A 24,709-nucleotide genomic window follows, 5' to 3' on the forward strand; every position below is an offset into this window, starting at 1 on the left:
TTGATTGAGCATTTAGTTATTGGAATCTTCCTCTTAGTCTTCCTCTTAGTCTTACTAATGTTTTTGGTCTTGTATTATACTCTGAGATTTTTAAAATACGCATTTGTTATCTTTTTGTTGACTTTAAAAAAAAATAAAACCTCTTTAACACATTGTAAAAATTTTATATTATAAACAGGCTATCCCTTAATTTTAATCCCACTGTAGCTATTATTATCTTTCAACCAGTGGCAGAATTCAGCTCATTCACATATGTTGTAATAATTGAAATAGCTGATTTTATTCTTTCTATTTTATTTTTCTTTTCTGTATATATTACATCACTCCCTCTTATCTTTTAATTTTTCTTGGCTTAGTTTGATTTAATTTGTTAATTTGAGCATTCTGTTAAGCTGTTTCCATTAGTGATGGCCTTCTCATTTCTGACAACCAACATTAAACTGTGCATATACACATAAAACCCTTTTCTTATGAATGCTTTTTCAAGTGTCTGACTTTGATGTTTTGCTAAATTAATATTTCAGTTCCAGACTATCATTTGGTTTTCCTTCTAAGATGGCATACTTGTTATGTTTCAACAAAACTTAATATTGCAAATTCCTGGCACATTATTATCATCTATTTAGATAAAATGTGTGTACACCTATATATACATGCGTGTATGCGTATATATTTACACACTGTCCCCTTCATGGATCACAGCTTTGTCATGGTAAAGGGGGTTGCATAATTTAATGAAGCTATGAGCCATGCCATGCAGGGCCACCTAAGAAGGACCGATCATGAATCTGCAGGTGTACAAGCTGGGTGTCGAAGAGGAAGAGGAACCAGAGATCAAATTACCAGCATTCACTGGATCATGGAGAAAGCAAGGGAGTTCCAGAAAAACATCTACTTCTGTTTCATTGACTACACTAAAGTCTTTGACTGTGTGGATCCCAACAAACTGTGGAAAATTCTTCAAGAGATGGGAGTACCATACCACCTTACCTGTCTCCTGAGAAACTTGTATGCAGGTCAAGAAGCAACAGTTAGGACCAGACATGGAGTAACTGACTAGTTCAAAATCAGGAAAGTAGTACAAAAAGGCTGCACATTGTCACCCTGCTTATTTTAACTTACATGCAGAGTACATCATGTGAAATACTGGGCTGGATGAATCACAATCTGGAGTCCAGATTACCAGGAAAAATATTAACAACCTCAGATAAGTAGATGATACCATTTTAATGGCAGAAAGTAAAGAGAAAGTGAATAGACATTTAATGAGGGTAAAAGAAGAGAGTGAAAAAGCTGACTTGAAACTCAACATTAAAAAAAACTAAGATCATAGCATCCAGTTCCGTCACTTCATGGCAAACAGATGAGGAAAAAGTGGAAGCAGTGGTAGATTATATTTTCTTAGATTGATGCTGAAGCTGAAGCTCCAGTACTTTGATGCGAAGAGCAGACTCTTTGGAAAAGACCCTGCCGCTGGAAAAAATTGAAGACGAAAGGAAAAAGGGGCGGCAGAGGATGAGATGATTAGATAGTATCACTGACTCAATGGACATGAATTCTAACAAACTCTGGGAGATAGTGGAATACAGAGGAGCCTGGTGTGCTACAGTGCATGGGATAACAAAGAGTTGGACACTTAGCAACTGAATAACAACAGCAGCAATATTTATGCTATACACACACACACACATACACACACGTGTATATATACATAGAGAGAAAATATGAATTAATATCAGGTTTCACCACCACTGCTTCCTCTAGTCTTTGGTTTCCACTCTGTTGATATAGCTCCTCAGAACCCAGTGCTTTTCTGGTTATGTTCTTTCTCAAATGTTATCCTCAGAGAACACATATGGGAAGTTTACTTTTGAATACTTGCACTGAAAATGTTTTCCTTTCCCCTAACAGCTGAGTAATATTTTGTCTAGATATAGGATTCTTGGATCATTTTTTTAATGGTCTGTACATTGTTCTTCCATCTTTTACATTCCAGAGTTGTAGATGAGAATTCCTGAGCTAGGCTTAATTTCTTGCCTTAATTTCTAACTTAATCTTTCTGTCTGGAAGTTTGTATAATTTTCTGTTTACACTTGAAATTCAAGTATTTCCTGGATTCACTTCCTGAACTTAATGAGACTTTTCATCTGCAGGCTTAAATCTTGCTTCAGCCAGTTTAAAAAGAAAAACAAAAACCTAGTACTGTATTTGTTTAATTAGAATATCCCCTTCAACTTTTTTTTTTTTTCTTTTCTCCTTTAAAAAAAAAAATCCCTTCTGGAATTCCTTTTATTTTTGTGTTAAGCTGCCAGGTCTGTCCTCCAAAAAGCCCCTTAGCTATTCCCTCATTATTCTTTTGTGTCTTTGTTACAAGTAGTAAGATATTTTGCTCATTTTGTCTTTTAGTTCATTAATTCAATTTTTAACAGTGCCAGTGTTTTATTTAATTCTTCTAAGGAAATTTTTAATAAATTTTAAAACTCAGAGCTTTAGTTCAGAGTCTTTCTTGCTCCCTTCTGATTTCTCATTGCTTTCCTTATTGGTGTTCTCTTCCAATTTTTTTCATCATTTCTATGTCACTGAGACCTTTCTCTTAGAGGCCTTCTGTATGGATCTTCTCTTGGGTGAACTAGTCCCCTAAGTTAGGTATTATTTTCATTTTGCCCTCTCCTTAATTTATGTTCTTTCAACTGTCATGTAGGCTGTAGGCTTTTAGAGTGTCTTTGATGTTAAAAAACCTGAAAGCAGTGAAGGATACGGAAGTTTCTGCCATGGTATTGTGGCTGGCAAGGAACAAACAGTGAGGGACCCTTTTCCCTGGGCAGATGCAGCTCTGCTTTCCTGCCACTCTTGGAAACAGTTCCCCCTGGTAGTGTAGCCCCTGTCATTTTCAGGTTCCTGTCTTTAATTCTAATCCTACAAATCACTCCTCCCACCTATGCCTACACACACACACACACACACACACACGCACACACACACTCAGGTTCCTGTCTTTAATTCTAATCCTACAAATCACTCCTCCTACCCATGCCTACACACACACACACACACTCTAATCCTACAAATCACTCCTCCCACCCATGCCTACACACACACACACACACACACACACACACACACACACACACACACTCAGGTTCCTGTCTTTAATTCTAATCCTACAAATCACTCCTCCCACCCATGCCTACACACACATACACACACACACACACACAGATTCCTGTCTTTAATTCTAATCCTACAAATCACTCCTCCCACCCATGCCTACACACACACACACACACACAGAGGTTCCTGTCTTTAATTCTAATCCTACAAATCACTCCTCCCACCCATGCCTACACACACACACACACACACACACACACACACAGATTCCTGTCTTTAATTCTAATCCTACAAATCACTCCTCCCACCCATGCCTACACACACACACACACACACACACACACACACACACACACAGATTCCTGTCTTTAATTCTAATCCTACACATCACTCCTCCCACCCATGCCTACACACACACACACACACACACACACACACACACACAGATTCCTGTCTTTAATTCTAATCCTACAAATCACTCCTCCCACCCATGCCTACACACACACACACACACACACACACACACACACACAGATTCCTGTCTTTAATTCTAATCCTACAAATCACTCCTCCCACCCATGCCTACACACACACACACACACACACACACACACACACAGATTCCTGTCTTTAATTCTAATCCTACAAATCACTCCTCCCACCCATGCCTACACACACACACACACACATGCATGCATGCACGCACGCACGCACACACACACACACACACACACACACACTGATAGGTCAGCTTGCCTGAAGGTGAATAGCTTTCCTTAGACTGCAGGTTGTTCACTAAAATGCTTGAGGGAATGACAAAACGTGGTCTTAATAGAAGCCTCAGAGGGAGGCAGACCTTTTGTTCTACTTCTGGGATCTTGCCTTTACTTCCTAACAAGATGAAGCCCTATATTTGCTGTCTCTCTCCTGGAGATTTCCAGAGAAGCTGTGGCCTCAGTTGTACTCTGTTGTTGTTGTTCAGTCTCTCAGCTGTGTTTGACTCTTTGCAACCCAAGGAATGCAGCACACCAGGCTTCCGTGTCTTGCACTATCTCCTGGAGTTTGCTCAAACTCAGGTCCATTGAGTCTGATGCTATCTAACCATTTCATCCTCTGTCACACCTCTAAATTTTACCAATTCTGCCACTTTCACACATCCATTTTATCCAAGAGCTGATTTAGAGACCCAAATGAGATAGACCCTCATCAGTCCAGTTCAGTCGCTCAGTCGTGTCTGACTCTTTGCGACCCTATGAATTGCAACAGGCCAGGCCCCCCTGTCCATCACCAACTCCTGAAGTTCACTCAGACTCACGTCCATCGAGTCAGCCATGCCATCCAGCCATCTCATCCTCGGTCGTCCCCTTCTCCTCCTACCCCCAATCCCTCCCATCTTCAGAGTCTTTTCCAATGAGTCAGCTCTTCGCAGGAGGTGGCCAAAGTACTGGAGTTTCAGCTTTAGCATCATTCCTTCCAAAGAAATCCCAGGGCTGATCTCCTTCAGAATGGACTGGTTGGATCTCCTTGCAGTCCAAGGGACTCTCAAGAGTCTTCTCCAACACCACAGTTCAAAAGCATCAATTCTTTGGCGCTCAGGTTTCTTCACAGTCCAACTCTCACATCCATACATGACCACAGGAAAAACCAGAGCCTTGACTAGACGGACCTTTGTTGACAAAGTAATGTCTCTGCTTTTGAATATAATATCTAGGTTGGTCATAACTTTCCTTCCAAGGAGTACGTGTCTTTGAATTCCATGGCTGCAGTCACCATCTGCAGTGATTTTGGAGCCCCCCAACATAAAGTCTGACACTGTTTCCACTGTTTCCCCATCTATTTCCCATGAAGTGATGGGACCATGGTGTTTGGATAAACCTAATGGAGGATGTGGTGTTGAAGAAGACTCTTGAGAGTCCCTTGGAATGCAAGGAGATCCAACCAGTCCATTCTAAAGGAGATCAGCCCTGGCTGTTCTTTGAAAGGAATGATGCGAAAGCTGAAACTCCAGTACTTTGGCCACTTCCTGCGAAGAGTTGACTCATAGGAAAAGACTTTGATGCTGGGAGGGATTGGGGGCAGGAGGAAAAGGAGACGACAGAGGATGAGATGGCTGGATGGCATGGCTGACTCGATGGACGTGAGTCTGAGTGAACTCCAGGAGATGGTGATGGACAGGGAGGCCTGGTGTGCGGCGATTCATGGGGTCGGTCGCACAGAGTCGGACACAGATGAGCGACTGAACTGAAGGATGAGCGATGAACTCCAAGGATGAGCAACTGAACTGAACTGAACTGAATGGAGGATGGAGTTACCAGAGGCACCTGGAGCTATAACAGTTCCTGCCTGTTGGGCTCAGTCATCTTTACTCCAGGCACACTCTTTGGCCATTTATTCTAACTGGCTGTGAGATAGACATCCCTCTCCTTGCTCTTATTGGGGATTGCATAGACAGTCTATGTGGGATTAGTTAGTTATGCTATAAACTGTTGAGTTGTTTAGCTGTTGCTCTGTTATGAATCACAGCCAGTGCTCAGTAGTTCAACACAATAATCATTTATCTGCCTCATGGATACAACATTTAGACTCTGTTCTGTAGGGTGGTTCTTCTATTCTCAGCTATACTCACTCCCTCAGGTCTTGGCTGCCTGGGGATGTGTGATCCAGACTGGACTTGGTGGTCATTCCTCTACCCACATACCTCTTGCCCTCCTCCTGGGACCAGTGAGCTAACCCTGCATGATTTTCTCACAGCAATACCAGAAGTGCAGTAGAGCAAGCTGAAACATATAATGCTGCTTTTTGCAGTTATTTCTGCCTCATTCTTTTGGCCAAATCCAGTTGTGTGACAATATCTAAAATCTTGAAGTAGGAAAGAAGGCTCTACCCACTGTGGGGGTTGAGAGGAGGAGATGCAGCACTACAAATTAAGTGGCAAAGGGTGTGGATATTTAGAGATTCGAAGACGGGGGGCCATGAACTCAACCTATCTCAGCTATTAAGAAATACGGTGAAGTATTTCCAAGTTGTAATGCTACTTCAAAGGAGATAGCCATGAAGTTAGCTTGGAGGTAGTGAGGAAACTTGTGCAGAAGAGCTGGACCATGAGTAAGACATGGAATTTTCCAAGTAGACAAGGATGAGTGAATGGAGCAACACTGAGTTAATGATAGATGGGACAGAGTAGAGGCTAGTCCCGAAAGTCTGCAAATGAATGGAGCATTTGGGGTGTGAAAAGTTGTCCTATATGGACAACTATATGGACATAAGACACAATCCTTGCACACCATATTGTTTCATCACATTGCTCTTTCCAGTGAGTTATCATAGCTTCTAAAACGTCAAAATTTCAGGCATTGAGCCAGGAAGAGTTATCCTATTGCATATTCTTCAGAACATGCTTCATAGGTAGCAACTTTCTTTATACCTCAAAAAAGTATTTTGCTTAAGTCAGGTGAAGGGTTTCACACATACGTATTGTTTCCAATGGGACTAGTGTTCCTTCAGTATATCCGTGCCACTTAGCTTAGCTCAATGTGTCCTGTCATCTGTGATGGTGGTGGTGTAGTTGCTAAGTCATGTCCGACTCTTATGACCCCATGGACTGTAGCCTGCCAGTGTCCTCTGACCATGGGATTCTCCAGGCAAGAATACTGGAGTGGGTTGCCATTTCCTTCTCCAAGGGATCTTCCTGATCCTAGAATCTTCCATCTATGCCATATGCCACATGTGAAAAAAATAATAAGTAATGTTTGCTTTCAGAAGGCATTGAGGTCTCACAGAAGGTGAGGTCTTCTGTGAAGCCCTCCCTGACACTTTCTCCCCCTTTCTCCTGCCAGTTTCTCCTGCTAAAACTTTTCATTTCTCTCTCTACTTCCTTTAGAACTTTTTGTTAGGATGTGACTTTAGGTGTGATTATTTGATCACTGTCTCCTCAGTTATATTGTTAGCGTGTAGGAGAGCAGCAGGCCGACTGTTTTGCATATAACTGGTTCCCCAGCACCTAGCATAGTGCCGGGGTCATAATGACTGAATACTAAATATTTATTAAGTGAATGAGTGAATCAGTTTAATGACTGAATCAGATAGGCCAAAACTGCTGGCTCTATGAAATAGATAGGTTTTGCTTTATTTATAAAACTGCAAGAACTCTCCAGGTTTATCACTTAGCTGGGGTAATGTGGACAGGCTACATTTATTCTCCAGAGCTTCCATTTGATCAGTATTCACTGTGGCTTGAGCTCTGGCTGGATGTGAATACTGGTGATCTGGAGATGATTAAGGTAGGTTCTCCTCTGAAGTTACTGCTGGTTTAGTGGGAGAAATAGAGAAGGGAAGGGACAAGGACAATGACTGTGCTAAGTATTAAGATATGGGTATGAGAACCTTGAACTTGGAGAAGGCTTTGGACTCAGCTGGACCTCCATTGGGGCTTCATAAAAGGGGAGTCTGAACTGAGTCAGGAAGGCTAATCAGCAGTCAGACACATAACGGGGAAGAACATTTTGGGCAGAATGGAGCAGAGGTTCAAGGCACTGGGAAGTGAGCAATCAAGGCCCACTATGGAAAGCTTCAAATAATTCATTAGTGTAGAATGAAGAAAGCAAGGATAGGATCGACAAGAGAGGAAGCTGGAGGTCAACATGGTCATATCACAAAGCGTCATTCAAGCCTAGCTGAGAAGTGGAATTTTTCCTGAAGGGAGTAAGGAGCAATTGACGGGTTTTAATCAGGAGTTGGTACCATCAGATTTTACTTGAGAACGTTTTCTCTGGACACAATGGAGAATAGATTGGAAGGCTTGGGGCTGTTGGGAAGAAGATAAACAGAGCAGTTAATTACTCGGTGTGATAAGGTCTCTAATAGATTTGGTGCTTGCCCTGTGAGGTCAGAGCAGGAACATCTAAACTGGAACTGAGGTCTCAGTCTAGACTAAAGGAAGTTATCAGGCTGAAGAATTTTGCAAGCACACAGAAGTATGCAAGCACAGAAGTATGCAAGAATGTGACTTTTTCAGGGCACTCCAAAGGATTGTTTATTGCTGGAATATAGAACACTAAGAGGGAATTGTCTGCCTTCTGATGCCGTTTTGCAACACCTACCGTCTTACTTGGGTTTCTCTTACCTTGGACGTGGGGTATTACTTCACGGCTACTCCAGCAAAGCACAACTGTTGCTCCTGACCTTGAATGAGGGGTATCTCCTCACCACCATCCCTCCTGACCTTGAACGTGGAGTAGCTCCTCTAGGCCCTCCTGCACCCACGCAGCCGCTGCTCCTTGGACGTGGGGTTGCTCCACCTCATGTGAAGAGTTGACTCATTGGAAAAGACTCTGATGCTGGGAGGGATTGGGGGCAGGAGGAAAAGGGGACGACAGAGGATGAGATGGCTGGATGGCATCACCGACTCGATGGACGTGAGTTTGTATGAACTCCGGGAGATGGTGATGGACAGGGAGGCCTGGCGTGCTGTGATTCATGGGGTCGACAGAGTTCGACACGACTGAGCGACTGAACTGAACTGAACTGAAGAGGGAATTGATGAGACATGAAGCCAGAAAGGAAAAGGCCATCTAGCACTCAGTCTTCCTCCTATTGAATGTTGCTTTAGAGTGCAGTGATCGCATCTATACCAGGCACCTTTTTGGTTTTTTATTTTTTTATCGTGGAGAATTTTGAACATGTACAGAATAGAGACGTTTAATGAACACCCATTTAACCACCCTCAGCACCACAGCTACCAACCCATGGCCAATTCTGCTCCATCTGCAATGTCATTCACTTCCCCTTCACTTGCTATTTTACAGTAGATCCCAGATAATATATCATTTTATACAGCGGTGTTTCAATATGTATCAGTTAGCTAAGAAGCCTTTTTCAAAACATAACCAGAAGTATCAATTTCATACCTAACAGTTAATAATAATGCTCAGTATCATCAAATAGCTAGTCATTGTTTTAATTTCTGTTTATCTCAGGGCTTCCCTGGTAGCTTAGCTGGTAAGGAATCTGCCTGCAATGCAGGAGACCCTGGTTCAATTCCTGGGTTGGGAAGATCCCCTGGAGAAGTGATAGGCTACCCACTCCAGTATTCTTGGGCTTCCCTGTTGGCTCAGATGGTAAAGAATCTGCCTGCAATGTGGAATACCTTGGATTCCATCCCTGGGTTGGGAAGATCCCTTGGAGGAGAGCATGGCAACCCACTCCAGTATTCTTGCCTGGAGAATCCCAGGTAACTAGTCATTGTTGTAATTTCTAGTTATCTCATAAATGTCACATAAATATGAATAGAAATGTACATGCAAATATTTATATATACTGTTTAGTCAGATCTGAATAAAGGGCTGAAACCCTTTTGAAAGTGAAAGATGTTCTCAATCATTAACAGATGTCACTGAGGACTTTTGATTTAATCAGGGGTGAATAATTACTTCAGTTTATTCTGTTTTTTCACTATTGCAGATATCTGAACAAGTGTTTGGCAAAATATAAAGGAAGCCTGGCTCACATTATTGGTTCTACCTCGCTCCTATTTCCCTAGGTCTCTCTGCTCCCTGGTGTGCAAATGGACATACTCTGCAGAGAAAGGCTGGGACGACAGTTTCTGGAAGATGGTTGGTTTGGAAGACTTGGTTACAGATAATTACAGCAAAATAGGTAAAAAAATAATATCTATTTTTCTGATTATGTGTACATATACATGAAGATATTGGTGTTTGCTTTTTGTTTGTTTTTGTCTAAATTAAAATACAGGAACACATCCCTATTTTTCAAAGAAGCGAGTAATTTCTGATGGGTAGTCCATGACTAATAGGCCTTTGTATTGGGGCTTATAGTAACTGAACTATGATAATCTGCCTTAAAATGTAGACTCTTAGACATGCCACTAGACTGGGGAAGATATTTGCATGGAGCATCTGGAAATAGCATAATCAAAGGTATTTATGGATCATCCCAGTCAGACCTTGGAAAATGTGTTGTGATTTAGGTTCAAAGAACCAGGTAAGGCTGTGAACAGGAAAAAAACAAATAATTGAAGAGATCAGAAATTGGAAGGATCAGAAAGCATAAACTGGAATGTGAGCCAGTTGTTCCTGACTAAAGCCATAGGATCCCTGACTTCCAGTTTTATGTGGCACTAATTAGGTAGTAAAGGAGGGGATGACTAGTAGGAATTTACCTGTAAAATAATTCAGATACTAGGTATGTATAATGATAGCTGATATGTTAAAGTTTCAAGATAAAGTTCATATTCATGTCACAGAAAGATGCTTATTTCATATAGTTACTACCTACCTTTCTAGTAAGCTGTCATCAGGTATGATATTACACCTGGTTAAAGAAAATACTTCTGTATTATTTAGTGTGTGGGCTAGGAGGTTGGAACAAGAGAATTTTAAAGTACTGTGAATTAAACAGGATGGTAGAGTATTTCCCTTTTGTGTATTAGAACTGAGGTAAGTGATTCGCAGGCAGCTCTGCCTTTCTTATAACATGATCTCCAAGTTTGGGTCCAAATTGCTCCTTCAGTTCTCATCAGTTCCCAGCTCGTGATTGGGAAGAAAGAAAAGGACCGGAAGAATCCATCCACATTCCTTTGGAGGAAGCATAACAGAAAAATGGACCACTTCATTTCTGATCACAGCCTGTACATCAGCGCTTCTTAACGAAGCCCACTGAGCTGCAGGGGCGGCTGGGAAATGTAATTGGCCAAGCAGCCTTGTGGCCATCCACGTGACAGACCAGGAATTGAGAGCTATGCTGCAAAATGTGGGTGAAATATGGGTGAAAACAGTAGTGTCTGCTTCAGTTTCAAACGCCATTGATAACTGAGTCACATAGTAGATTATTTCAGTCCAGCTTTTCTCTGGCCAAGTCCTCATGACTACTGTTCTACATTTCGAGAATATAAGGAGAGAAATATGAAAGACCCAAGTAGCAATTGTACTGCTGTGCTGTAGACAGCATAGCTCAGCTGAGCATGGTCTGCTCAACTACTCATAGCTAGATCTAGGGAAAAAAGAACCCTTCTGGACTTTCTGTAGCTCAAGTGAAACCACTGTAAGATTGGAGCTTGTGGAGAAGGGCAGGAGCTTGGGACCAGAGGAAGAGATGGAGAAAGCACACCAGCAATCATTAGTCATTAGTAGCATTCTAAGTCCTTCGGTTGATGGTTTGGTAGGTGATTAATTCATTTATCTCATTTGGCCCTCACAAACCTATTTGTCTAACTATTTCCATTTTTCAGATGGAAAAACTGAGATTCAGTTCTTTCGTCTGCTCTTGTAGGGTCATTATTAGGACTGCAGTCTCTAACTCTATACTTTCCTACCAAAGCAGACGTCCTCCTTGGGCTCTTGGAGACTTGAGGGGACTGATGTGGCTGTATAACTTACCTCCAGCAGGGTTAGGCACATTTCCAATATTTAGCATCTAAATCCAGTTTGAGCTTCATTGAAGCAAACATCCATAGTCCATACTTAGATTAGAGTCTGAATGTGATAGACCCTCGACTGATGAGAGAATATAACTTCACAGGGTATTAAAAAGTGTTAATACTTTAAAGCATATAGTACCTTAAAATTCTGGATAGTCACACCACTTGGAGCCAGGCAGCCAGACAGAAAAATGATACTAAACCAAAAGCTGCTGGAGGGCAGGGACTGTATCTGCCTTACCCTTGAGTATCTTGGCATAGAAGATGTTGATAAATATCTCCTGACAGAATGTGTACAATATAGGCCTAGTTGTTTGAATTGAGATGGACTGGGAAGTTCAGTTTAGTTGCTCAGTCATGTCTGACTCTTTGTGACCCCATGGATTGCAGTATATCAGGCCTCCCTGTCCATCACCAACTCCTGAAGATTGCTCAAACTCATGTCCATCAAGTCAGTGATGCCATCCAACCATTTCATCTTCTTTTATCCCCTTATTCTCCTACCTTCAATCTTTTCCAACATCGGGGTCTTTTCCAATGAGTCAGTTCTTCACATTGGGTGGCCAAAGTATTGGAGCTTCAGCTTCATCATCGGTCCCTCCAATGAATATTCAGGACTGATTTCTTTTAGGATTGACTGTTTTTTTCTCCTTTCAGTCCTAGGGACTCTCAAGAGCCTTCTCCAACGCCACAGTTCAAAAGCATTCTTCGGCACTTAGCTTTCTTTCTGGTCCAACTCTCACATCCATACATGACTACTGGAAAAACCATAGCTTTGACTAGATGGACCTTTGTTGGCAAAGTAATGTCTCTGCTTTTTAATATGCTGTCTAGGTTGGTCATAACTTTTCTTCCAAAGAGCAAGGGTCTTTTAATTTCATGGCTGCGGTCACCATCTGCAGTGATTTTGGAACCCAAGAAAATAAAGTCTCTCACTGTTTCCATTGTTTCCCCATCTATCTACCATGAAGTGATGGGATCAGATGCTGTGATCTTAGTTTTTTAAATGTTGAATTTTAAGCCAACATTTTCACTCTCCTCTTTCACTTTCATCAAGAGGCTCTTTAGTTCCTCTTTTCATTCTGCCATAAGGGTGGTGTCATCTTCATATCTGAGGTTACTGATATTTCTTCCTGCAGTCTTAATTCCAGCTGTGCTTCATCCAGTCCAGCATTTCTCATGATGTACTCTTCATAGAAGTTAAATAAGCAGGGAGACAATATACAGCCTTGACATACTCCTTTCCCAAGCTCCAACCATGCCCTTGTCTGGTTCTAACTGATGGTTCTTGACCTGCATACACATTTCTAAAGAGGCAGGTAAGGTGGTCTGGTATTCCCATTTCTTTCAGAATTTTCCACAGTTTGTTGTGATCCCCACAGTCAAAGGCTTTGGCATGGTCAATAAAGCAGAAATAGATGTTTTTCTGGATCTCTGTTGCTTTGTCGATGATTCAACGTATGTTGGCAATTTGATCTCTGGTTCCTCTGCCTTTTCTAAGTCCAACTTGAGCGTCTGGAAGTTCTTGATTCATGTACTATTGAAGCCTCGCTTGGAGAATTTTGAGCATTACTTTGCTAGCATGTGAGAGGAGTACCTCCTTATCAGCTCTAATCTCCAAATGCAATCACATTGAAGGCTATACCTTTAACATATGAATCTTGGGTACACAATGTAGCCTACAACCCCAGGGTACTAGTTCATTAGTCATTGGCGCTAAAGCAGGGCCCCTAAGTCCTAATTCTCCAGTCTGATGTTCTGGAGGTACCCCGTAAGTTCCCTGCCTGGAAGAAGAATCATCAAGACTGGGTCCCAGGGGCAGGACTGTTGTCATCTAATTGAAGACTGCAGGAAAGTTGGATCTAAAACATGGAACTGGGAGCAAGGGTAGTTTTAGTTTTAGCATTAATTGTGTGAACTTAGCGGAGAAGGCAATGGCACCCCACTCCAGTACTCTTGCCTGGAAAATCCTATGGACAGAGGAGCCTGGTAGGCTGCAGTCCATGGGGTCGCTAAGAGTTGGACATGACTGAGTGACTTCACTTTCACCTTTCACTTTCATGCACTGGAGAAGGAAATGGCAACCCACTCCAGTATTCTTGCCTGGAGAATCCCAGGGACAGGGGAGCCTGGTGGGCTGCCGTCTATGGGGTCTCTCAGAGTCAGATACGACTGAAGTGACTTAGCAGCAGCAGCAGTGTGAACTTAGACAAGTCTCATAATGCTTTTTTTAATCTCTATAGTCTTGTCTATGAAAGATATAGTTAATGGTGGAATGAAAAGTAATAGTGTATTGTTTTTGAGACATGGTACTATTGCGTTACAACCATTATCTTTCAAAATTTTCATAACAGACTTATTTTTAGTTATCCTGTTCTACTGCTGAAGCAGCCAAGGTTCAGAAAAGAATGTCTAACCTATGTTTGCACAGTTTGCAAATGGTAGAGGCAGAATTCAAACCTATGTTTGGAGGATTCCAAATCCTGCCTTAACCATGACACTGTATTGACTTCTAAATAATATTGATTGGGGTCTATAGTAGGCAATAAATAAATGCTAAACCTCCTTCCCCTTCTGTATTTCAAGCACATTTCTATGTGTTTTTACGTACCTTGTTGCATGTAATCTTCACAACCAGTGACAAAAGTGTACTGTTACCTTGTTTTTAGATTAGAGTCAGAGAGAGAAGGAGCTTTCTGTAACCACATGCAGAATCAATAAGTGATGTCCAGAATTAAAACTTTCCCTGTGGGATAACCTAGAAGAGCTAATAGTTTACTGGAACACAAATTTCAACTTCAGTTGCTTCATTGTATCAGTGATTTTTAAAATTTATTTGCCCACCCTTTCCCTCAGACTTAGTTGTTTGTTCCTGAGTATTCCCGTCGTGCGTTGAATGCAGCTTTATTTTAGTATACATTGATTACCTGTTAGATGTCTTGATTTTACTGTAGACTGTAAGCTTCTTGACCTGTGAATTTTCACTTGTTTACCTTCATATTATGGCCCCAGCACAAGACATGGCACATTTTAGCAGCTAAATTATTCTTTGAGTAGTAAGTGGATAAGGATAAATGAATGACTTGGGTGGCTGGTACTGGGATATCCACAATTTTCACTTCTAAAAGCTCTAGCGTGCTTTACTAATTTTAGCAGGATTTTAGGTGGCTTGGGTCCAACCTCAACTCTGATTTTCTGATAATTTTCATCTTTTTGTGTTCCCCTCCCCGCCCCCAGCACAAGATCCATGTTTAATAAGTATATTAGCTCTGCTAATAGAGCAATACCTACAGGAAATATTCATTAAAAGTCTATAATGTTAACCTCACAGAAAGTTTCCAGAGTAACTTTGTTAGATTTTGCCTGTTAAGTTAATGGATTTTTAATGGATGTCCTAAGGAGACATATCATTAACCAGAATATTGCCATACGTGAATTAAAACTTACCCATTCATCAAAATTAATTGTGTGATGTTTCCTTTGATTTCCATTTCTGATGACTTGAGTTTGTAGTTTCGGTCTGAACCAGAAGTGGAAGATGTTAAAGAGATAAATATGGACTCCCAGTTGTGACTTTCAGAGATTCCTCTGGAAGTTACCTCCAGACAGTCTGTCGCAATTCTTGGAACTATGAGAAATGTATCTTGGAAGCTTCCCTATGAAGTGTTAAACATTTCCGGTGGACTCATTGCCCATCAGACGTGGGCAATACAGTACAAAACCTTTTAACAGATTTGAACAGCACATCATGGATTTGACCATTAATATAATTACCATAATTCGTTCCGTGTGGAGCTTTTAGCCAAGTCTTTACCAGCCTTCCTGGGCTCATGCAGTAAATAAATGCTTTCCCCGAAAACTGAACACCTCAGCAGCTGATAGTCTTATGGAGGGATATTTTTCAAATAAATTATTTATGAAGTGTAAGTTAAGGATCAAATGCAATATTTATATGGTGCATTTCAAGGACAAGGGAAGAAATTTACAATGTTTTAAGTAACTACTTGCAAATTTCCAAAGATAAAATGTTACCACTTAATGCTTTCCTTTAGGGAGGTATTTGGGTGGTTTGGTTTGGGAACATTATACAAAATAAGGGAAAAAAACAGTTTTGTGAGTCAGAAGAATATAGTAGACATTTTTTTGAATAGTTAAAACTATACTAGTTGATTTCATGTTCAGAATTGATAGAGAAACCTCAGGCCCAGTATTTTGTAGGGAATTATATACCCATAGTCCAGCAGCAGCAGCAGTCCAATAAAATTATCTGTGTCAATAGATTTTGACCTTCCCTTCTGTGTGAACCATTGCCTTGTTACCTATCTGATCCTAAACAGCTATCAAAAGCAAATAGGAAGGAAGAAATCAACAGGGAAGAAGGATCCTTAGGAAGAAAAGCAGCATCCTATCTGTTCTAATTGATTATCCAGGCTCTCTTTAAGCATGTCCCAGTTGCTTTTTATCTTCCTGGGAAAAGTGTTTCATTGTGTTATTGGGGCAGGCCATTTTATGAATGTGTACAGCATGGCTGAATTATAGAGTGGTAATTTGCATTACAGAAAAAGCCTTGTAATGCCAGCAAGGGTATAGTATGTTAGCTTATAGATCACTTGTTTTCTGGGGTCAAGGAAGCCAGACAATGCAGAAACTTAAAGTCCAAGTAGAAGGAGTTATTAACTGTTACATGAGAGGCAGAAATGATGATGAAGCAGATGTAAAGGGGATCATTCCTCAAGAGGGAGGCTACATTTTTTGTCTTGTTTCCTCTCCCTTTATGAGACCATGTTTTAGGCATTGGACACTGTGGGCCCTTTATCTGGCACTTAGTACATACTGATGAAATATGTACTTGAATGAGCGAATATGTGTTTGAACAAAGGATTTGATAAATAAGCCCCTCTTTGGCTTCAGTTGCTCCTGCTAGTTGGGAACAGTTAACCTAATAGTTAATGGACTCTGTACCTCCTTTTGAATTAAGTGATAGTATTAGATGATAGACCATGATTTTGTTTCATAAATCCAGTGTTCATAGTCCTTTTTTCACTAACCCATTTGCCACTTAAGCAGGGACTCCTGTGGAAGATACACCCCCACCTGAATGAGAGTTCATTCCTACAGCAAGTCTGTCAGAGACTTTCCTAAAAGGAAATATTATCCTTCAGAAAAAAAAAACAAACCCAAAGCAACATGCACAACTTATTTTCAAGAGATTGAGAATGTCACTTTTTTAAAAAGTTTATTTACTTATTTATTTTTGGCTGTGGTGGGTTTTCATTGCTGCTCGGGCTTTTTCTCTAGTTATGACAAGTGGGGGCTCCTCTGTAGTTGCAGTGCACAGGTTTCTCATTATGGTGGCTTCTCTTGTTGCAGAGACTGAGCTAGAGCACAGGGGTTTCAGTAGTTGTGCAAGCGTTCTCTAGAGCACAGGCTCAGTAGTTCGGCACACGGGCTCAGTTGCTCTGCAACATGTGGGATCTTCCTGGACCAGGGATTAAACCGATATCTCTTGCATTGCAAGGCAAATTCTTTACCACTGAGCCACCAGGGAATCCCTGAGAATACCACTTTTTTCATAGAGTGAAATAAATCCTGCAGTTAACTGAAGCTGCAGTTTAGATATTTTTATCCTTTAGGCTTAAAAGTATAGCTTAAGGATCTTGACTAATGACGAGTACATGTTGGGAACATAGATCTGCTAGTATTCACCACTGTTCTGCCCCAGAGTCTAACCAGTTGAGAATACTTTACAGAGACACCTGAAGCAAAGTGTTGTTTTGATTTTGGTTAGACTAAGTTAAAGAACATGGAGGGAATCTTATCCTCTTTTCTGCTCCTGCCTGGGCCCTGGAAACTGCATGGCACTGACTTGATCCATTCATTGGCAGGCCAAGGAGCTGGGACAAAGAGATAAGACATCTGGCTGGGCTTGTTTCAGCACTTGATGTGCCGTTTCATCTGCTAAATTCAAACTCAGACTCCAAGAGCCCACTGGCCTGGAGGTGGTTCAAGAAGAGACATTCATGCCACGCCTGCACTGACCCCTTTCAAGGCTGCGGCTCTACTTCCTCGTTAAAATGGCCCCATGGTGTTGGTTTTTTCCCCCAAGCCTCATGAATCAGTTAGGCAGTTCCTTTTCCTGGGATTAAATAAGAGTATAGAAGTAGGAAATGGGAGTACTTCTGCTAATTCTACCACATCCTGGGGGAAAGAAAAGGAAATCCCATTGTGGAAACATACCCAAGGAGTTTTCACCAGTAGTATTTATCAGGAGTGATGTTGGGAGCCTGAGTCCAGCAATGGCATCCATAGCTGTGGATATTATAAAGTCCTTGTATCTGTGAATACTCAATGTTCTGAATTTGCCCAATAAAACTAGACATGTTTATAAGGATTTAGAATGTGAGACTTGCTTGTCATTTCAAGCTTTGCTGAACTGCTTGTTGCACCATCTTGGTATCACAAGATGTCAGTGCTGTTTTTGGTAATTTACATTGGGATGTCTGGAGAAACCATCAGCCGCAGGTAATTGCAATATTTTCTAGGCTCTGTAGGGTCTGTTGTACTATCTCTTCCTTGTCCTGAGGGAGACCATCCCTGTGGATGCTGTGGACTAGGCTTTACCCTTGACCATGAATCTTTGGTCTTATCCTTTCTACTCTTATCATCTTTTTCTTTCTTGTCCAAGTGCCAGAACAAGGTCTTTCCAGGACTTGAGACAATAACATATCCTTTGAGTATCATAGTATCTTACTTTACCCTTTAAAATCAAACTTCTTCCTGATGGGAAATGACCTAGAGGTCTTCCTGTCAGTTAGTGACCTATCCAATCATGCATCCATCCCTTTAGCCATACTATTGAGTGCTTCCTGTGTGCTAGGTGCTGGGCTAAGTACCAGGGATACAAAAATTGGATTCATCATGGTCCATCCCTTCAGTATCTCACATCTGTGGGCTGAGGAGTGGAGATAATTGAATTAACATTCTCAATGTTTTTTATGCTTTTCAATAATCTAGAGATGTACAAATTACTTGGGCAAGCAGAGTAGTAAGTCACCAATAACTAGAGTTTGTATCAAAGAAGTCTTTGCATGAGATGGCATTTGAGATAGTATCTCAAAGATACTATCTGAAAGAATATGAGTAGTATTTCACCAAGAAAAAAGGGAAAATGACTTGTGAGGCAGAAGAAACAGCACAGACAAAGGCATGAAGATACAGAAGAATGTCAGTGAATGGTTGGGTGTCGCTGGAGCAATGGACTTGGCATGGGGTGGGGATGAGTGGCAGAGGATGGGATAGGAGAGGGGACTGGGTTTAACTTCTAATGACATTTCTATCCTTCCTTGAATATGGGGCCACTGGTAAGAGACTCAGTGTCAAAAAATTGGCTTCACTGCTCTCAAGAGATGGTTCCAATAATTATTCCTGCCAGTGCTATAAATAAATTAGATTAAAGTGAAGGAGTTGTAGGAGCTTTGTAGCTGCTATGAAACTGAGAAAGTGTGTGTGTGTGTGTGTGTGTGTGTTTCCCAAGCCCATTTCTTTCCTTCAGTTACATATAGTACCCATTACCTACCTTCCCTTCCATAAAGTTTGTTGAGAAGCTTGAATGAGATATCAGATCAAAAGACAATGTGATTTACAAAACCTGTAGACATGATATCTGTTATCGTTTGTAAGTGTGCCTTGGCAACTAGAGGAAAACAGTCTTCACTCCCTGGACACTTGTTTCCTATCAGTGGGCCTGAAAGAAGTAACCATGTTCCCTACTCTTCAGTGCCCTTGGATTCCCAGAAGTACTGTTTCAGCTGCTGGTGCTTCCAGGAATAGCCCTGCAGAGCCAGAAGGATAAGGGAACAGTGATGACCACATCAGGTTGTAAAATAATGACTGTCAGAGGTTTTGCTCTATATAAGGTTTCGTGGAACTGCTCCTCTTTTCAGCATGGCATCTGGAAAATAATTGGGAGCCTCCCAAAAGTGAGGTCAAACTCCAGCTTCTTCTCCTACCACTGGACAGCCAGTGAGTACCAGAGCCAAAAGAAATCTTGAAGATTTTGCTCTAATGCCCTCATTTTATAGATGAAAAACCAGCACTTGGGGAGTCAGGGTGAATTTCTTTCATCTTGCAGCTTCTTAGTGACAGAGCTGATATCAGAAACCAGATCTTCTGACCCCCAGTTCCATTTCACAACTCCTTGTCAACTTTACTCTTTGACATTTTTTAGTAAATTTTGGTCATTTAGCCAATCTGTATACTATCAGTTAAAAGGGAGTAAGCTCTAGAAGAATGTCACTGAGGGAAAGATCTACATAGGTGAACCCAACCATTGTCCAGTGTTCAATCTTGAAGATGCAAAAACTGCTTTGCCCAAGACAGCTGGAAATGGTTGGATCTTGGACCGTATCAAGCAAGCTTTCAAGTGACTGATATAAATAAAATAAGTAATATATTAGTCATTGCCAATTTTAAAGTTTAAGGCCTCCCTGGTGGCTCACTGGTAAAGAATCTGTGTGTCAATGCAGAAGACAGGAGTTCAATCCCTGGTTCAGGAAGATCCCCAGAGAAGGAAATGGAAATCCCATGGACAAAGGCGCCTGGCAGGTTATAGTCCGTGGGGTTACACTGAACAACTACAAATTTTAATGTTTAAAGATGCAGTCACCAGAGTCAGATACCTAAGTTCAGTTCTGGCTCGGTCATATGTGATTTTGCATGAAGTGCTTGATTTTTCTGAGCCTTAATTGGTATATTATGAAGATTAAAGGAAATATTGCAGGTATAGTTCCTAACACATCCTATGTCCTCAGAAAATATTAGTTCTTGGTATCTTAACAGCTGTCTCTTCTGAACATAAACTCTTCTCTAAGTGACAGATCATGTCTTCCAAGACCCATTCCTCTTAAATGATCCCATATAATTATTACCAACTTATAAATTTGGGGAATATCTTTTTCTGAGCTTAACCTTTGGATTCCCACAGCTTTTTTCCCCCAAAAATTGGATATAATAGACTAAGCAGATGTCTGCTTCTAAATCATAATCATATTCTTAACTCTTTAAGAGGCTGTGTGTGTGTGTGTGTGTGTGTGTGTATGTGTATGTGCATGTGCATGCTCAGCTGTGTCCAACTCTTTGTGACTCCATGGATGGTAGCATCTCAAGCTCTTCTGTCCATGGAATTTTCCAGGCAAGAACATATGAGTGGGTTGCCATTTCCTACTCCAGGGGATCTTCCCAATCCAGGGATTGAATTCATATCTCTTGCACCTCCTGCGTTGACAGGCAGATTCTTTACCATTGTGCCAACTGTGAAGTCCCTTTAAGAGATTACCTTGATTTGAATTATAGGTTTTCCTTCAGTCCCATAACTGGCAACTTTTGTTTGTTTGTTTGTTTTTGATGAGCAAAACAGCACATGCTGCTGCTACTGCTAAGTCGCTTCAGTCGTGTCTGACTCTGTGTGACCCCATAGACGGCAGCCCACCAGGCTCCCCCGTCCCTGGGATTCTCCAGGCAAGAACACTGGAGTGGGTTGCCATTTCCTTCTCCAGTGCATGAAAGTAAAAAGTGAAAGTGAAGTTGTTTAGTTGTGTCCGACTCTTAGCGACCCCATGGACTACAGCCTACCAGGCTCCTCTGTCCATGGGATTTTCCAGGAAAGAGTACTGGAGTGGGGTGCCATTGCCTTCTCTGACAGCACATCAGTTCAGTTCAGTTCAGTCGCTCAATTGTGTCCGACTCTTTGCGACCCCATGAATCGCAGCATGCCAGGCCTCCCTGTCCATCACCAACTCCCTGAGTTCACTCAGACTCACGTCCATCGAGTCAGTGATGCCACCCAGCCATCTCATCCTCGGTCGTCCCCTTCTTCTCCTGCCCCCAATCCCTCCCAGCATCGAAGTCTTTTCCAACGAGTCAACTCTTCGCATGAGGTGGCCAAAGTACTGGAGTTTCAGCTTTAGCATCATTCCTTCCAAAGAAATCCCAGGGTTAGCCACAGGCAAATAAAAAAATACAGTGTGCATTGGTAATAATTAACTGGGAAACTCAGTGACTAATGTTCCTACAATGCTTTACAACTTTAGAAGAGTTTTTTTTTTATCATATACTATCATATTTATATTTCCCATCAGCTCTGAAAAAAAGAGTTTACATTTGGGAGAACCAGAAATCACAAGCTTTCAAATCAGAAGGACCAGGGATCAAATCCCAGAATTACCACTTGGCTGTGAAACCTTGGATATGTCACTCAAACTCTCTGAGACTCAGTTTCTTCATCTATTATACATGTATAGGAATACCTGCCTTGCATTGTCCTTATGAGGGAGTGGGTTTGTATATGTGTGTTGTGACTTCTATTAAGACCCTGGCAAATAGTAACTAAGTTAACCAATGCAAGTTTCAGGACTCCATAAAATATCATAGTAGAACTAACAGTGGGCTGCCCTAATGCCAAATCCTATGAATAACTAAAAGGGACTTTTGGTAATTTTATTCAGGGGAAGGGAAAGTAAGAAGGTTGGACTAATGGGATACAAAAACATGGTAATAGGAATGACAGTGTAAAAAGAGAGGAAAGACTTTCATTTTTCTTCTTTGCTTTTGTTCGTCAAATTAACAGTACTAAGCATTGTGCTCCGTGCAAGAGAATAACGGTGAACCAAAGCCAACTAGATTTCTGTCTTCCTAGAGGGTTTAGAGTAGTGGAGAGAGCATTAACAACCCATCACAAAACTGCCACTGAGGTAAATGCTACAAAGAACAGGGAAAGGGGCTTCAAGAATAAAAGAGAGAATATGAACTTGTCAGAGAAACTAGGAAATGTTTGAGAAAGCAATGTTTATGTAACTTAATGTGCATTAATGCTGTGAAGGGGCCTGTGAACAATGTTTCAGGCAGAGGTGACAGCATTTGAATAACTCTGTGGCAGGAGGGAGCGTGGTGAAATTAGGCTACTGTGGCCTGAGCTGAGAAAGTTGGAAATCTATGGGATGCAAGATGCTGAAATCATTATTCCAGAGAACTAGCTTCATTCAGACCAAGTGTGCCTGAGAAAATAAAACCTTAGACAACATTTTGACCGTCTCAGTCAGTTTTATGTCCAGCTGGGCGTTCACAATGAAGAAAATAAGTTTTAGATGTGATCTTGGAGCCCCTGGGAATAAAACTGAATTGCTGCCTAGAGGCAGGAAATAGTCATACTTTATCCCAATTTTCCAAAAGTTTAGTCCCTCAAAACTATTGATCTGTGTCCTTTATATAAATGATATAAGATATCTTGGTTTTGGTTGTTAAGCCTATAATTGTGAAAGAGAATGTCATTAGGAGGTAACCCGGGTTTGCTGTGAATAAGTCCTGCTACCCTGACCTTGGGTGTTATCTGTTCTTGACATTCTTTTCTCAGTAACAATCTCCCTGTCTGGTAGTTGGTACATAAACCAAGCTCCAGTAGCACCTGGTACTTACATGTTGTGTGTCCGCCTTTATATCTTCTTGTAGACTCTCTTTTAAGACTCCTTGTCTCCTCTCTGTGACCTAGCATCACCCCAAAATGAATGTTTAATAGGGGCATAGATGCATGGGGAAGATTAATTCCAACACAGAATTCTTAATTTGCTCACACAGCCCAGCCATACAACAGATTGTTCCTTTGGGTATCTCCATCTCAGTAAAAGGTACCACAATTCTCCAGTTGGTCAGGACCCAAATCTACAAGTCACTCTTCATGCTTCTTTTTCACTAACACCTTACCTTCAATTCATCAACAAGTCCTTTCTGTTTGACTCCAAAAGGAACCCAGAAGTAGGCTATTCTTACCCTTTTCCATTGTTACCCTCCCAGTTCATAGTACTTTCATCTGTTGCTACGTTAATGTCCCAGCCTCTTCATTGATTTCCTTGATTATGTTCTTCCCTCTGATAATCTGTTTTCTACACGGCAGCCATAGTATTATTTTTTAAATGTAAATTAGATCATGTTACTCTCCTGCCTAAATTCTTCCCAGCCAGTGGCTTTTCATTACAGTAGGGGGAGGGGGGCAAAATCTAAATCCCTTGCCATGCTCTACAAGGTCACATGTGATATCTCCCTCTCTGTCATTTTTATTGCTTACCATGACTCCCATAGTCACCATTCAACCATGGTAACCTTTCTATCCTCAAAGATTTCCAGTATATATTTCCTTTTCATTATCTCTGACTTCTCTCTGGCTCGGTCTTTCTCAAAGTATCTTCATGGCCATCTCTTTCTTTTCGGGTCTGAGCTCAGATGTCATTAGAGAAGAGCCCTCCTTTCCCACCCACGCTGCCACCCCTGCTCTACCCATATTCTGTTTCTTGCTTGTATTTTCTTCTCAGCACTTGTCACTATGTAAAATTACCTTGTTATTAAATATATTTATCTGTTTATTGACAGAATGCTCTTCATTAATTGTTATTGAATATATAAATGAGTTAATTATTTAGAATTTTGAGAACATGATAGATAGATCAATAAAATGGCATAGAAGAAAAGTATCCTGCATTCAACACATTTTTGAGAATTTTTAAAATTTTCTCATAATGAAAAGAGATATTTGAAATAAATGTGTTCAAAAATGGATTCCCAAATGTACAAGGAAGTATCTCAAAGACTGTAATGGACCAAATCTCAACCTGTGTGTCCCTGCTGGTGTGACGCACAGCATTGCATTCTGACTTGCCCTTGTCAGTATTTTCGATCAACAACTTAGATGAATACACAAGAGACTTGCTGAATAAAAATGCAAATGATAGAAAACAAAGAACCACAATTAATACATTGAACAACATAATCCAAAAATAGTTTAAACATCAGTGTACTAGAAGGTAGCCTAAACTTAACAAGGTGAATTTTTATGAAGGGTTTATAGTCATGTCTTTTTATTAAAAAATACAAGGAGAGACTGACAGAAGATATGAATAGACATTTTTTCCCCCGAAAGACATACAGATGGCCAGTAGATAAATGAATAGATGCTCAACATCTCTAATCATCAGCGAAATGCAGATCAAAACCACAATGAAATATCACCTCATACTCCTGAATGACTGTTACCAAAATGACAATAAATAACTAAGTGTTGGTGAGGATATGGAGAGAGGAGAACATTTATGATGGTTGGTAGGACTCTGAGTTGGTACA

The 24,709-nt window shown here is 41.1% G+C and overlaps 1 protein-coding gene across 18 annotated transcripts in view; it reads left to right on the forward strand.

Annotated features, from left to right (window-relative positions):
• The window catches only part of FGGY (FGGY carbohydrate kinase domain containing), a 510,923-nt gene that overhangs the window by 181,347 nt on the left and 304,867 nt on the right, over positions 1-24,709 (forward strand). For 17 of the 18 annotated variants that reach the window (XM_069592908.1, XM_069592919.1, XM_069592895.1 and 14 more), the window contains one exon: positions 9,650-9,765. In XM_069592908.1, the coding sequence (XP_069449009.1) occupies positions 9,650-9,765 (116 nt within the window). Of the gene's footprint in view, positions 1-9,227; positions 9,341-9,649; positions 9,766-24,709 lie in introns of those variants that run through there. The other variant, XM_069592922.1, reaches the window with a different exon arrangement.

Source organism: Ovis canadensis, chromosome 1 (assembly GCF_042477335.2).
Source record: "Ovis canadensis isolate MfBH-ARS-UI-01 breed Bighorn chromosome 1, ARS-UI_OviCan_v2, whole genome shotgun sequence".
Taxonomy (NCBI): domain Eukaryota; kingdom Metazoa; phylum Chordata; class Mammalia; order Artiodactyla; family Bovidae; genus Ovis; species Ovis canadensis.